At 32.4% G+C, this 15,681-nt stretch overlaps 1 protein-coding gene across 1 annotated transcript; it reads right to left on the reverse strand.

Annotated features, from left to right (window-relative positions):
* Positions 1-1,790: 1,790 nt before the first annotated feature.
* Positions 1,791-14,631, reverse strand: LOC123665399 (myrosinase 1-like). The gene is made up of 12 exons (XM_045599711.1): positions 14,461-14,631; positions 14,015-14,247; positions 7,795-7,898; positions 7,097-7,244; positions 6,487-6,653; positions 5,616-5,876; positions 5,103-5,191; positions 4,652-4,799; positions 4,375-4,538; positions 3,759-3,911; positions 2,540-2,631; positions 1,791-2,000 (listed from the first exon to the last, which is right to left on the reverse strand). The coding sequence occupies exons 1-12, from the start codon at positions 14,629-14,631 to the stop codon at positions 1,862-1,864; spliced, it is 1,869 nt and encodes a 622-aa protein (XP_045455667.1). The 3' UTR covers positions 1,791-1,861.
* Between the last annotated feature and the right edge of the window lie 1,050 nt (positions 14,632-15,681).

Below are 15,681 nucleotides of genomic sequence, written 5' to 3' on the forward strand. Positions count from 1 at the left end.
TATAGATGTTTGTGGTACGGGCGTTTGTTTTATGTGTGAAGCGTTTGTTTATTTATTATATACTAGCAGCCCGCTCCGGCTTCGCACGGATATAAAATATATGTCATTCACTGAAAAAATGATTAAAATCGATCCAGTGGTTTTGATTTATTCATTACTGCCCGTGGCCCGTACGCGTTAACTTTAGAGTGAAACAATTCTTCTTTTCCTAAATCATGAAAATTTCTTCTTTGGAATATGTAAATTCATAGACTACATTTTTACTTATTATACTATACTTATAGGCACGCTCGCGCTGACCCGACCGGCCGAAACCGCCGCAAACGCTACGTCCCGCAATTTTTAAATCTGTAATATCTTCGAAAATATTCATTTAAATTATATGCTGTACAGGACCTTATAGATCTATATTAAATCAACAACGTATTTAGGGTATTTAATTAGATAAGGATTAATGCTGTATTGATTAAAATCGCTTCGAAAATTAGCCATTATTTGTCGTAAAAAGTAAATGACAAAAAAATGTTATTGTGGGATATCCATAAGAGATAGACATATACCATAGCGAAGTTTTCTGTAGACCTTTTCAATGTGTACAATACTTAGTACATTATTTTGATAAATCTCGTAGGGTTCAGCCTGCGTTTGCAATGTAAGCGGAAAAAATGTAATTATTTACGACATCACATTAGAAACCTCAAAAATAACAGTATTTCTTCACTATTTAATGGATGTTATTATACATATAAACCTTCCTCTTCGATCACTCTATTTATTAAAAAAAACGCATGAAATCCGTTGCGTAGTTTTAAAGATTTAAGCATACATAGGGACATAGGGATATAGGGACAGAGAAAGCGACTTTGTGTTTATACTATGTAGTGATTTTGCAGTCAGTTGTTGAATTTGGTTTTCGTAAAAAGATATGTACTTGTTTGTAAATCTATTGTACCAACTGAAAATCCAATTTCAGTTTGGAAATCGAAATAATAAATTTTAATGAAATAATTAATAAAAATTAAAGGCGTGTAAAAAAAAATATTTTACAATGTTTATTGTAACAACACAACATAACAATACACTTTATTGTACACCCAAGCAGAAATAATATATATCAGATTGATTTTAACAAAGTATAAGGTACAAAGCCTTATCGCTGAATAGCGATCTCTTCAGGTCAACCTAGAGGCAGAGGAGATGTATTGTAACGGTGTAAGCATACAAATTGTGACATAAGCGTGTGAATAAATTAAATAATATACATTTATTATGAATGCGTGAATAAATTAAACAATAGTATATTTTATTAAATTTAATTTATATTAACACACGTGCAAACCATTGATTTGCATGTTTTTGTTTTGAAGTTATGAATATTATTTTATTGAAATAAATAAAACATAAAACAAACTAACTTTTATAGAATTAGCTTACACAAAACTTTAACTTTACAGTAAATTTTTTAGTTTCATTACTCTACAGTTAATTATTGACCACACCACCGATAATTTGCTGGTATTGAAAGAGCAATTTGTATGAAAACACAATTGCTATAATTTTGTAGCAGGCGCAATATATGAATAGAGGTACAACATTTTTATATACATAACATATTATTACTTGATCACAGATAATATTGAAACTTCTGATTTATACCATTATTGTGTCTAGATAATAGCGTTATAGTTTTTACGTACGATTATTTACATCTCTTGGATAGCAACATTCGTAAAAGTTATTAAAATGTACAAACAATTTAGAAAATATTCATATTTTTTGTTTTTTTTTTCTTTAAATAATTTGTTCAATCATAAAGAAGAAATACTATATTTCTAATTATATGCTTCTTAAAAAACGTAATTTACAGTTCATCAGTAATTTTATCATCAACATCTAATGAGTGACTCTTGATAACGCTAGCGTAGTAGCGCGCGGATGCTCGAGGCGTGCGCTTTCGTTCTGGATCTTCGAAGTCCACTTGATACAATCCAAATTTTACACTGAAATTAATTGAAAAAGCTATTATTTCGCTTTTGTTTTTATCACCTATTTGTCTTTAGAGAAAATAGAACCTCACAATTTAGAATTATATTATGTATATTAATAATCTCTCTCTTTTTAAAACCATATCGGAAAAAAAATATATAAATTCCGAATAAAAAAGGGATGATTTGCACAGGATGTTATTGTAAACTATTGTGTTTGAAACAGGGATTCCAAAATTTTATACAATTTTTAGCTGTTTTTATCTAGGCTATCTGGATTCCAATTTGTATCTGGATTCAAAATTGGAATTTTCAGCAGGGTATAATAATCTTTGTTTTTCTTATCAGTTACGCTAACACAATGGCTGTACTTGACTCGTCGGTTACAATTTACTTATTCTGTATAGACATGATGTGACTTCAACAAAATAGTTTATCCTTTAGTTAAGTCACTACTGCTGTTACATAACTCTAAAGACAGACACACATTCAACCTTACAATTTATTACAAATTATATAATATATTTATTAATTTTTTTATTTAAAATATATACCTATAACCATCACCCCACTCGAAGTTATCTAGTAACGACCAAGCTGTGTAACCAGTTATTTTGACTCCGTCTTCCTTAATAGCGAGAAGAATCTGGAACATTTTTGAAATTTCGAAATAAAACCTTAAGGGGCTACACTACCTCAGCTCGAATTCAGATTTCACCCGTACTAAATACACATGAGAATTGAGAGCGCATGGTTGTTCATCGCGCGAATTATATGTACCTATTTTCTCCCCACAAACATTATCAATAGTTATTTTTTAAAAAGCGCAACATATAAAATGTTCTTCATACTTATTTCAATTACCATGCTTAATCTCAAGTCCATAACTTCTATATTTACTGAGATATTAAGGTTTTGATACAAAAATAGAGGTAACTTTGCGATTTTTTTGTATCGAGAAAATTTTATGGAATCGTGTTTTCGAAACATATGAAAGATAGTTTATGTCCTGAACTTTAGATACCATACATAAATTTCAAACTTAAATATTCAGTAGTTTGGAAGATATGGACATCCTGCCGAGTGGAAAATAAGCAATTTGAGGTAGCATACACTCTTAAAATCTTCTCCTCGTTCTACTTAATATTAGAAATTTACTTAATACGGATATGTTTGATAGCAGTAAAGAGTAGTGGTAAGACTTATAATTATAAGCTCTTATATTGTTGCGTTTTCTTAGACACACTAGACAGAGTATACAGTATCGCTGGATATTATTGGACGTTTGCAGCATCAGTGGATTTGTAGGTAATAATAATAAATAATAATTAATATTTATTTTATTTTCTCTCACACAAAATAGACACAAAATACAAATTTCAACAATAACAAAGCAAAATCTGTGTGAGAGACTGGCGACTGTACTAGGAGACCTTGTATTCAAGATTGCCCGTCCCTCCACATCCGGACCGAATGCAATTTATATAGATCAATTTGATCTATAAAATTATTACAAATATAGGTGTATTTAGGTATACCCTTTTGCATGTTTTTTGTGCCCAAACAATGTAATCCATTTTATCTACTAGTGGCTTTTGAGTGATTAGTTGAGTGAGTAAACACAAATGGCGGGGAGGAGTAGGTTTCCAAATTACTTAGAAAATACTGCTCAAAGTAAATCTTCGGAAATCACAAACCACTCATGTAACTAGGTAGTATGAGCCCCAGATACAAATATTTTTAATATGTTATAGGTATACGCTAGTGTATTACCTGTTCCAAATGATCCTTAAAATATTGGACTCGATCCTGGTCATCAATTCCATGGTTAGCGCTGGCGAAACCATTCTCAGTGATCAAAATTTCAATGTCTCCGTACTCTCTCTTTATCCATGCTAGCTGTTGGCGGATGCCTTTAGGATTTAGCTGCAATTAAGTTCCACAAATTAAGATTATATTTATAATAATTTTCACAATAAACATTTTCTAGAATATTTTTACCAGATATATATAGTTTATTTTTTTTAACGAGCTTATTTAACGGAACGGATGGAACGTAGTAAAATTTAATGTGGATCAATTTCCCTTTCAAATTGTCCAATATGTATAATATAAGATCTTCCTTTTCATTTTCACACGTACACATTAGTCTATTTCTATTATTATTTATATTTAAAGTCGTTGCTAATACAATAAATTATTACAATCATAATATAATAAATAGATGCAAAAATACTCAATTTTTCATTGTTAATTTTTTTTTAAAGGGAGACAATAAACGCGCAAAGGAACATGCGAAACATAAGTGCTGAGATCGGGCTTAGGACTGATTAATCTAATATCATATTTTGATATTTTGGACTAGAAATAATCAAATGGGTCTACGTACATAGAACCACCAAGCATCTGTCTTCTTCCATTCAGGTCTCGAACTAAGATGTACATCTATATCTGGTGCACCATAATAGGGCCAGTGCCCAATTTGTTCACCTTCTTTCGCCTCCTTCACAGTCCTTGAGCTGTAGTAGTTGAAACCCATAAAGTCGTAAGTCCCTGTAAAAGAAGTCCGGTAAAAAACTTAAAATACCTCATTTTTTTAAAATCACCTAATAAGTGTTTCTTTCATCTTAGTATAAAAAATGACTACACATTATACTAATCCAAACCTTTAACTAAATTGATTTCTTCTTGAGTAAAAGGCGGCAGTCTTGAATAGGGTAGGCCTTCTTTCTTGCTCTTCTCTGCTACGATCCTCTCGATTACTGGTGGCCAACCACCTTCGCTGGAGAATATTGGATGAGAATACATTCCCACCTGGAAAATTAAAATCAAAAGCTAAGTATAATTCTTTATCTAATATTTAAGCCCTCGTCATTGTTCTTCAGAAGAGTGAAGAATAAGCCCAAGTTATTATATTATGTATATTGAGAAGTTTGAGTGTACTAATTATAGTTCAAGATTAGCTATTAAATATTATGAACTTAACTTTACTTATTATTAACTTAATTGAATGCAATGATATTTCACTTTCGGCTTCTTTACTGGTAAGCCAAAATATGCTTTTCTCCTGAATTTCAGGTATCGAGTTGAGCTCAAAAGAATTATTCAAATACCTACCATGAGTTGTCTTGCCTTTGCTACTGCTTCTACGTCGCTTTCAGTGTGAGGTTCAAGCCAGATAAGATGATTGCAGATGGATACTTTTCCTGTAAATAAAAAATTTAAAATAAAATTTTAATCTCTCTGGTCAAAATTTTTTTATTGATATTTTTATTGTTTCAAAAATTTTTGGATATTTTTTTTTGTTTAAAGTTTTTCTATGTACATTTCTATGTGCATTTGACATTTAATAAATTGGAAAACAAAGATGCTCAGATTACTATTTGACTTCTCCATTGGCGCAGTTTGTAGTGGCTGCTTTCTGTCGTCGTTCTGCTGCCTGAGTCTTGGTATTATATTTGTATTTATATTTATGAAAAAAGTTTGCTGTTACCTACAACACAAGCATTAAGTTGCTCACCATAGGAACAGACGACCGTGTGTGTATATATATTACAAGATAATTATTGTTATTATTTTTGAATATAATTATTATTAAATTTAATGGCTTCTTTAAAATCAGAACATAACCATTATATTTTGTCCTGAACTCCTTGTCGTAAATTCTCCAAGCCTTAGCGTGAGCGAGGATAGCGTTTTTGTTACAAAGGTAGTTGCCAAATCCAGGACTAATGTGTCCTGGAGCATGAAGACCATTGTTGTAAGATACTTCACAAAAGGTTACAGGTTCGTTCAGAGTTATCCAGGTTTTCACACTATCTCCAAAGAGAGAAAAAACAACACGAGCGTAATTGGCAAACCAATCAGCTATAAGAGGATTCGTCCAGCCACCTGAAAAATAAAAAAAGTGGATTTTATAATTATAATTAAACTGCATTGAATTATAACGTGATCTTCAAAAGGACTTAGTTTTGGACCATACTCAAGTGTATATAAAAAAAATCGATTTGATCAGTTAAGTTTTTCGACAGTTATCGTGACCAAGCCAGTTTCCAGACACACGGAATATTTTTTTAAATATTTTTTTAAATTTATTTCAAAAGCAAAATGTCTTTTAAAGATGTCGAAAGTGTTGAAACTAGTGTTTTTTCATCACATTTATGTGTAAATATCGTTCTACAAGTGCGATAGAAAATAAATAGAGACAATTTTAGTTCAAAAAATCACCTGATAAGGCGATAGTAGAGCACTACCTCGTGACGTTTGCTTACGATTGCAAAAAGATTTTCAAAATATAGCATAATTATGACCGAACAATATTTACTAATAATTAGCATCAAAAATTTAATTCCATTACTACACCATATTTATATTTTAAAAACGTTGCCTATAAGGTACCAAAGGAAAAAATATCTCCAAGAGCAACCAATAATTGATAAGGATTTAATCAAAAAATAGATTGACTGGGATTGGAATTAAGAAACATGATTTAAAAAAATACCCAAATCTTGTAACGATTGCGGCAAGTCCCAATGATAAAGCGTGACTACTGGTTGAATTCCCTTCTCAAGAAGCGCGTTGATGACGTTATTGTAGAACCTTTTTCCATCTTCACTGATTTTGTCTGGGAAACCAGTTGGCAACAACCGAGGCCATGAAATTGAAATTCTGGAAACGAAGTGCATGTTATATAGCAAAATCATTTAACATGTCACAATGATAACACATCTGTGTGACGATAATAATATCTAACATCGCCAAATGTCGGTCGAGTAGGTAACGCTGTAACATAGTAACGCTGATTTTTTTAATTAAAACTTTTATCAAGCGCCTAACTAATCTGGACTACTCCTTTTCCTACAGGGAAATAGAGACCTATGCCCAGCAGTGGGAAGATACAGGCTGAATTGTTACTAATTCTGAGTGCAAAAAACGTTCATCAAAACTATACCACATGAAAAATTTTAAAGTCATGAAAATATATTTCTTCAAGGAAGGCGACAATAATATTGTTTAATAAGTAGTTATATAAATAAGTTACCATTTATTACAATAAGATTAGTACGATCAACACTATAACATATTCGTTAAATGTAACAAATAAACTCTACCTATAGAAATGTAAGCCCATTTCATTTGCAAGTTCAATATCCTTCTTATAATTATTGTAACTATCGCAGGTTACGTCTCCCGTTGCATTTTCAACGATCTTTTCTGGGTAGGTGTGTACAAAAGTATCCCAAATACTTGGAGATTTATCTGTAAAAAAATATTAAATTTTCTTAGTACTTAATACACGGGCATGGGATCAAAGCAAATTCTCCTCTGATGTGACAAGAAGGCGGCTGTCGCTTATAGTAATTCACTTCAGCAGAGCATTAATCATTATTGTTCTTCATTCTGTTTAGTTTCAAACTCTCCTCTCGTTTCAGTTGAACAAGTATTTGAGCAGCCTATTCTTTTCGTATTTTCAATTTAGACTATATTTACGAATAAAAAGAACTTAGGGTCCAACATTAAACCATATCAAAATTAATTAAAATCGTTCAGTTAATTAAGTAGGAAAAATCAACCAAACATACTTAAATAATTAAACGCTTCACAATCAACTGTAATTATTTTCCTGTTTACAATATCTAATTTTATTTTAAATGTTATGTAACAGGAAAGAGTAAAATGTGAGTTCAATGAAACATAATGATGATTAACATCAGAAAATTAGCATCTACTATGTTAGAAGAACTTGTCGCCTAAGGCTTGGGATAACTATTCAGCTCATACTACATTATGACAGAACATTCAGACTCACCGCTCACATTCCAAGCACCTTCGACCTGATAAGAGGCTGTTGCTGCTCCAAATGTGAATCCAGGAGGGAACTCCCGTCCACCCAGGACCGCATCCACACTCACGCTAGAAGAAAAAAACAGCAATAAATAAGTTTAAATTGAACTAGCTGATCATACGATAAGCTAGAAAATTGAATAAAGTTATTCACGATTCTTTAGGAAATACTATAAAATTCCAAATATGAAAATCGTTGTTTTCAGTATTAGTGTAGCCCAAAATTACATACAGTCTTTATTTAAGTATATTAAAACTTCCATGGAATTGGGAGTTAGGCAGATGGAACCGGAAGTACACCTAAGCATATGATCTCATTTTAAATTTGAATCAAGGAAGAAAATATGTTTAATTTAAAATTCGGAGACTTCATATTCGAAATAATGCTGAAATTCGGATTCGAAATTATGCCAACGCGAGACATCCGTTTTATTTACTTTTATTTCAAGTCAAAAAATTTGTGCTCTATTGGCTTTTATTATTTATTTACTACCGGCGCGCCCGTCTCGGGCAAGGTACAACTGTGTGGTGAAATTTTTCCAATTCAGGTTCAGGGAGGTGTTTAAAATAGGATTTCTATTAATTTACATAAATATAGGTATATAACAAAAAATAAAAATAAAATAAAATAAATAAAACAAATTATAGTAGTTATTTTTAATTTCTTTTTATAAGCCGCTCTGTCCGTCTGTCTCGCTGCATGTTTAGTGTGGTGTTATGCAAAATAATCAGAATAACGAAGACAGATAACGGAGGTTTAACTTAAAATCTTGTGTAAATGTGTAGTTACATCTTGATACATCATCTAAAAGTGAATTTAAGAATATAAAAACATTAAAAATATTGTATTGTGTATTTGTGCGCAGCCACCTCGAATACGCGTCCGAAGTTTGGAATCCCATGTACGCTACATACATTAATCGCATTGAAAGTATCCAAAAACGCTTTCTTCGCCATCTGCAATTTAAATGTCAAATATTCGACACTAGTTATGAATCAAGATGCCAGCGGCATCATATCCTTCCTCTGTATCAGCGCAGGCAAATGAGTGATATAATTTACCTTTCTAAATTGTCGAATGGGTTATCGGATAGTCCTGAGCTCTTGGCAAAGGTTGGATTAAATGTACCATATTATACACGCGGGAACAAACATATGCTTTTACACGTACCATTTGCATCCACAAATTATAGAAAGAATTCATTTACTGTTCGTGCTTGTAGGTCTTTCAACTTGATTTCCAGCGAGTGTGATATTGATTTATATCACACTACTTCTGCTAAATTAAAGCAATTACTAAATAAACGCTTTTTCTGTCAAAGCTTTGTTAACTAAAAGTTTAAAATTAACCGAACAATACAACCTACAAACACAGAACTTTGTTTGCTCACATTTTTTTTTTCTTTTCTTTATCAACAATTTTATGAATACTGTTTAATATTTTAATTTCCTACTTGTCCAACACAACACTATTGTTAATTTATTGCTACACGTGGAAACTTGACAATGGCCTTCTGTTGTTATGATTTATATTATTGTTAATGTTAGCTGTAAGTTTCCCAAATAAAATAAAATAAAAAGTGAATTTATAATACTATAATATAATAAACAATTGTAGTAAAATCGTACAGAACAAATGGTAAATTAACATAGCCACAATGAAAAAGATGGTACTTGAGTAATTCAACAATATTAATTGTCCTAATAAGTAGCTATCATTTATTATTTTAATTTTAAAAAATTGTGTGTGTCAGCTCTGACGAACGACTGGAGTTTACTCCTTCAGATCGACTGTACAATAGGCACAAAAAGGCTTACTAGTCCAAGAAAAAGATTAATACCATTTTAAATGGTAAACAAACGAATCATATAACGCCATCAATAGATGGCGGATTCCAATAGGAACCCTATTGGGTTCAGATAGATGGAGTTATTAGAAAGCATCGTAACGCGATCTCCGATATCCGATAGATGGCGTTAAAAAACGTAACGAGGTCATTCGTTCAGTAGATTTACTCCTTAAATTTTTTTCATAACGATGGCCTTATAGGAAAATCGATTCTTAAGGAGTAAACTTCAATTAAATATAATATTCATAGCTATGATTTTCAACCCGTTCCCTAAATTTAAGGCATTTCACAAGTATTTCGTCTGCAGCTTCGCGTGGATTAGATAGACTATTTTTAACCGACTTCAAAAAAAAAAGGAGAAGGTTACTCAATTCGACCGTATATATATATATGTGTGTGTGTGTGTGTATGTATGTATGTATGTATATATGTATGTATGAATGTATGTTCGGGGATAACTCCGTCATTTATGAACCGATTTTGATAATTCTTTTTTTGTTGGAAAGGAGATATCCCTAGTTTGGTACCATGATAAGAAAACCAGGATCTGATGATGGGATTCCAGAGAAATCGAGGCAAACTCTCGAAAATCTTAATTTTAATTTATTTGAAAGCCGATGTTTATCATGTGGTCACATATAAATTTCATCGAGATCTGATTACAACTTTTGGAGTAATCTTTGATAATGCGTATTTACTTGACTATTTTTTCGTCTACCTACGTTGTATTACTTGTCGATAAAATTGAAGTCGGTTTATCTTCGTTTGCCTGCAAACACAATTATTATTTTATTATAGTTATTTAGTTTACTCGCGTTAAAATATAATTACCTTATATTACTTGGCAATAACTTCTGGTGTGTTTTTTTTTTTAATCTGTCCATTAGTTTTAAGTGTATCCATTTCAACGCATTTGACGCATAATGGACCACCTTTGCGTCTAAATGCGGAAAACCGAGCCCAATACAATTATCCATTTCAAAGAAACAAATTTAAATCCTTACTATTACAATATTAGTATCGAAGTACATAATATTAATCTTAAAGGTGGACTGGTTTAGAATTAAGCTAATTTGTTTTGTCATTTAGCGCACAACGTGTTTTAATGTAATTACAACATGGAAATCTAATTTTATATCTAACTAATAAAAACACTATTAACATCTTTCATAAAATATTTGCTATTTTTGGTAAAGGAAAAACACAGTGTGTTTTTCTTTCAAATTCACTAGTATAAACCTGTGATCGCACAAGATTAATCGATCTTGTGAGTAAAGTGCAAGTGTCTAGACTATGTCTATCATATTAATTTAATAAATATAGTATACTAGCCGACCTGGCGAACTTCGTACCGCCTTATTTTTTTTTTACTTGAGTATATATCGAAATAAAATATAGCCTATCTTTCAAGTTAAATCAAACTGCATACGGTGTGCAAATTTGATTAAAATCGGTTAATTAGTTTAGGAGTCCATTGAGGACAAACATTGTGACACGAGATTTATATATATTAAGATTGAATGATTTGATTTATAATTACGTAATATAACTGATAACAGCGTCAAGTTACGTATAGTTGGGGCATGCGGGCAGCGCGGGAGATTTTGCGCCGTTAAGGGCGTGGCGCCGAGAAGGCGTGGTGTTGCGGGAGGGGAGATTTTTCACATACTCGTCGGAACCGGCGGACGTAGGGTCAGGGGGTCTTTCGTCTATATAGATAAAAGATTTATGAATAACAATGTTGCTATTTATTGAAGCAAATTATATTTGACCTAACACTAAGAACAAACAATGAAAATTTTAATTAAATTAAAGAAAACTGAAAAGTGCGATTAGGTTTTCTAAAGTTTTTAATTTTTCAGACTATGACGACTGATTGTTCACTGCTGGCCATAAACCTCTTTCTTCATCTGAACACATGGTATGTGAGGAAATTTATTACAAAACTTTGAAATTGATATTCCAACTTTTTTTATTAAGAACTATTTTTATTTAACTATTGTTCATATGTATAATAAATAAATAATAAATTAACACTTCCTACTCAACGGCCCTTAGTAGGATTTTTCTCCTGTGTCGGGGGTCCGGAAACTCACAATACACATACACAAATGCCCAGAAAAATATTTATATGGCCAATACAAATGTGACCGCCAACGAAACAGCAACGTGTCGTGTATAAAAATTAATATCTATTTTCTATTTCCATTTACGACATAATTTGGAAACAACTTTACAAATTTTATTCATATTGTTCTTTAAGTTTTTTTAAATACTTTGTAGGTCTTTGTGGATTGTGGGTCTCCCCACCGTGCCTCGGAAAGCACGTTAAGCTGTCGGTCCCCGTTGTTATCCTGTACACCTGATAGCGATCGTTACTCGTAGTAGGGAATATATCTGCCTACCCGCAATGCAGCAGCGTGGTGGATTAAGCTTAAGAGGTCTATGTCCAGCAGTGGGATATTACAGGCTTAATCGTGAATACTTTGTAGAAGGATAAATGAATAATTGTGTTTGCAGACAAACGAAAAAAAAACCGACTTCAATTACATCGACAAGTAATACAATGTAGATCGACGAAAAAATAGTCAAGTTACTACGCGTTATCAAAGATTACTCAAAAAGTAGTTATCAGATCTCAATAAAATTTAAATGTGACCACATGATAAACATCAGCTTTTGATTAAATTATAAATTATCAAAATCGGTACACCCAGTAAAAAGTTATGCGGATTTTCGAGAGTTTCCCTCGATTTCTCTGGGATCCCATCATCACATCCTGGTTTCCTTATTATGGTACAAAACTAGGGATATCTCCTTTCCAACAAAAAAAGAATTATCAAAATCGGTACATCCAGTAAGAAGTCATGTGGCGAAAAAAGCGTCAAGTAAAAACGCATTATTAGATATAACTCGAAAAGTGGTTATTAGATCTCAAATAAATTTCAATGGGACCAATTGACACACACCACCTTTCGATCAAAAAAAATTGTCGAAATCAGTCCACCCGGTCAAAAGTTCTGATGTAACATACATAAAAAAAATACAGTCGAATTGAGAACCTCCTCCTTTTTTGGAAGTCGGTTAAAAATTAAAAAATTAAGGAATTAGCGCAGAGAATTACTGAAAACTTAACGATCATTTAAGCTTTACGTATTTGACTGTTCACAAGACAAGACAATGTTTGTCAAATGAAATGTAGCTAATAAAAACAGAAAGATTTATCTATCTTATATTTCATTGTGCAGTAATATATTAAAGTTAATTTGTATTCCTTATTATAACTCTTTTAAAAAACTAACGGATTAGTTGGCTAGCTCTACTAAAAATATCCCAACACATGGCTTATTAATTAAAAATATCGCCATATGATTCAGAAAATCAAAGCCAGTAATTTAGAAAAAATCATAATTCTAGTACATCACCTATAATCATCATACATTTGGATTTAACATAATTATTTTATATTTTACAGACAAAATTTAAATACATATTTAATAGTTTTTTTTTTTAAACTACGAATAATTGTATTTACTCGAAAACGCAAACAGCCCAACATCAATCACATCGACAAGTACTTAATACAACGTAGGTAAACGAAAAATTACTCAAGTAAATATGGATTATTAGAGAAGTCTTAAAAAGTACCATACGGTGAGCACTTTTTTAATACAAAAAAGCTTTTGATTAAATAGAGAACTATCAAAATCGGTAGACACGATAAAAAGTTATGAGGTAACACGAATAAATATTACGTTGAAGTCAGTTAAAAAATAAATTATATTTATTAGTTATATATAAATTATATAGCATCATTTTAATTATGAGAAAAGTTTTGTTAATGTATTTTTTCATGATTCAATTACAAAATAACAAATTCATATATTACCTTTTTCGTGTGAAAGACGATCACTAATTAAAGAATTCACTGACCTTATCATCACCGCGTTCAACCACCACATGTTGTATCTATTTATAGTTAGTCTTATAACTAAGTCATCAAATTTGCGTTAGCTCTTTTATACGTAATATCATATCAAAATAATATTGTTAGCTATTTGTAATTTTCCATATTAAAAAAAGTGTTGATGGGTTCTACGTAAAGTACAAGGCAAAGAGATACCTTTAAGGGAGCTCTCTCTCCAATGCTCTGAATCCAGCCACTGTAGCAGGTACTACTAGTACATTGGTATTCGAAATATTTTAAATTTGGTGCCTAGATTATCTTTTCTTCTTTCTCGTTCGTTCCAATGATGTGGATCGCGACCACGAATGATATCACTTCATTGAAGGCGATCGTAAGCAGCATGTTTTGCACGGTACAAGCTGCCTCACACTGTATTCTTGATGACATCAGACCAAGTTGCTCGGGTCGTTGCTTTGGCGCGTTTCTCTTCGACTTGACCCAGTATTATAAGCTCTTTGAGACTATGCCTGGAAGATCGCATAATGTGTCCGAAGAAGGCAAGGGCCCGCTCCATGCAGATCGTTTGAACCGCTTGGTGATGTTGAGCTCTTGTAAAATTGACTCGTTCGTCCTCATGGTAGCCCAAGGGATTCGGAGTAGTCTTCGCCAACACCACATTTCAAAAGCATTGATCTTGCTGTAATCGTGACTTTTGAGGCACCAAGTTTCCAGCTATAGAAGAATTATTTTATTTTTATTTTATTTTTATCAGAGAAAAAAATAATTGCACAGTATAGATAATATTGAGAACACAAGAGCTCGGACCAGGCAGACTTTGGTTTTGCCACGAATGAATACCACGATTCCCCCATACCTTGATTAAGTTGATCATTGCACTTTTAGACATTCCAGCATGTCGGATAATTTCTTCAGTGCAGCCACTCACATTATTAATTAACGACCCAAGATAGACAATCTCGTTGACTTTTTCATAAGTATTAATTGAATTCGAGTGGAGTAGAGATTGAGCTATATCTACAACCATAATCTTGAGTTTTGTATGACTAAGAACCGAGCTTGGCACTTAAATTTCAATTTTATTCAGTAGAACTGTCATCTCGTCTTCGCTTGAACTCGTCGTATCGTCAGCATATCTTAGGTTCATTATCTTCTGACCAGCTATTGTAACGCCCTCATCACAGTGACCCAGCACTATTCTCACTCACCATACAGATTGAATAGCTTCGGTAACAGAATACAGCCTTGACGTACGCCAGGGTCATGGAAAGTCCTCGATAAATGGTTTTCCAATTTCACGAAACTGCTTTCATCAAGGTACAGATTCTGTATCTAGAAAGTGAGATGAGGAGGAACACCCATTTCTATGAGGACAGAAAACATATGCTCCCTCTGTACACAGTCAAATGCCTGGTGCCTAGATAATGAATAAGAAAGATTGAGTTCATTTCCAATTTTAACACTATTGAGCTACAGTTTTTTTTTAAATAAAAAATTATGAAAAAGCCTTACTTTCACATACATTCAATCATTTTGCACGAGATATTTTAGCTGTGTTCTTCTGTGAGGTCGAGTACTTCCTTAGGCGGGCTGTTCTATTATATATATGTATAGTATTATAAATATATTGTTCTATTACCTATCATTTATTAAAACTAAAACCCCTTGTTTTAGAGAGTAGAGAGAGTACAACGGGACAGAAGACTCCGGCGAAGGCGCCAACTTTCTTGACGCCTGGCCGCTCCGTTCTAAACTAGCCGAATTCGACATATCCATCTTCAGGCGGTCGAGGCGGTGCAGCTCTTTTAAACCTCATCCTTAATCTATTCATCAGTCCCAAAGAATTGGTGGTATCATTCAAGCTCGGAGCAAGGGGGCTTAAGGTATTAGCGATTTCTGGAGACTTTGTCCAATATTATTTAGATATTTTAGTCCTAATGTATTATTTTACAGAGTGCTTAAAACATTGACTAAATTACTCGTTCAACATTTCTGTGTTATATTTTTGGTAATTCGAAAAAAATACTCGTTTTTTTTTCTTAGAAATTGTCAACAAGCGGCAAACATCACAAATACA

The sequence above is a fragment of the Melitaea cinxia genome, chromosome 24 (assembly GCF_905220565.1).
Source record: "Melitaea cinxia chromosome 24, ilMelCinx1.1, whole genome shotgun sequence".
NCBI lineage: Eukaryota > Metazoa > Arthropoda > Insecta > Lepidoptera > Nymphalidae > Melitaea > Melitaea cinxia.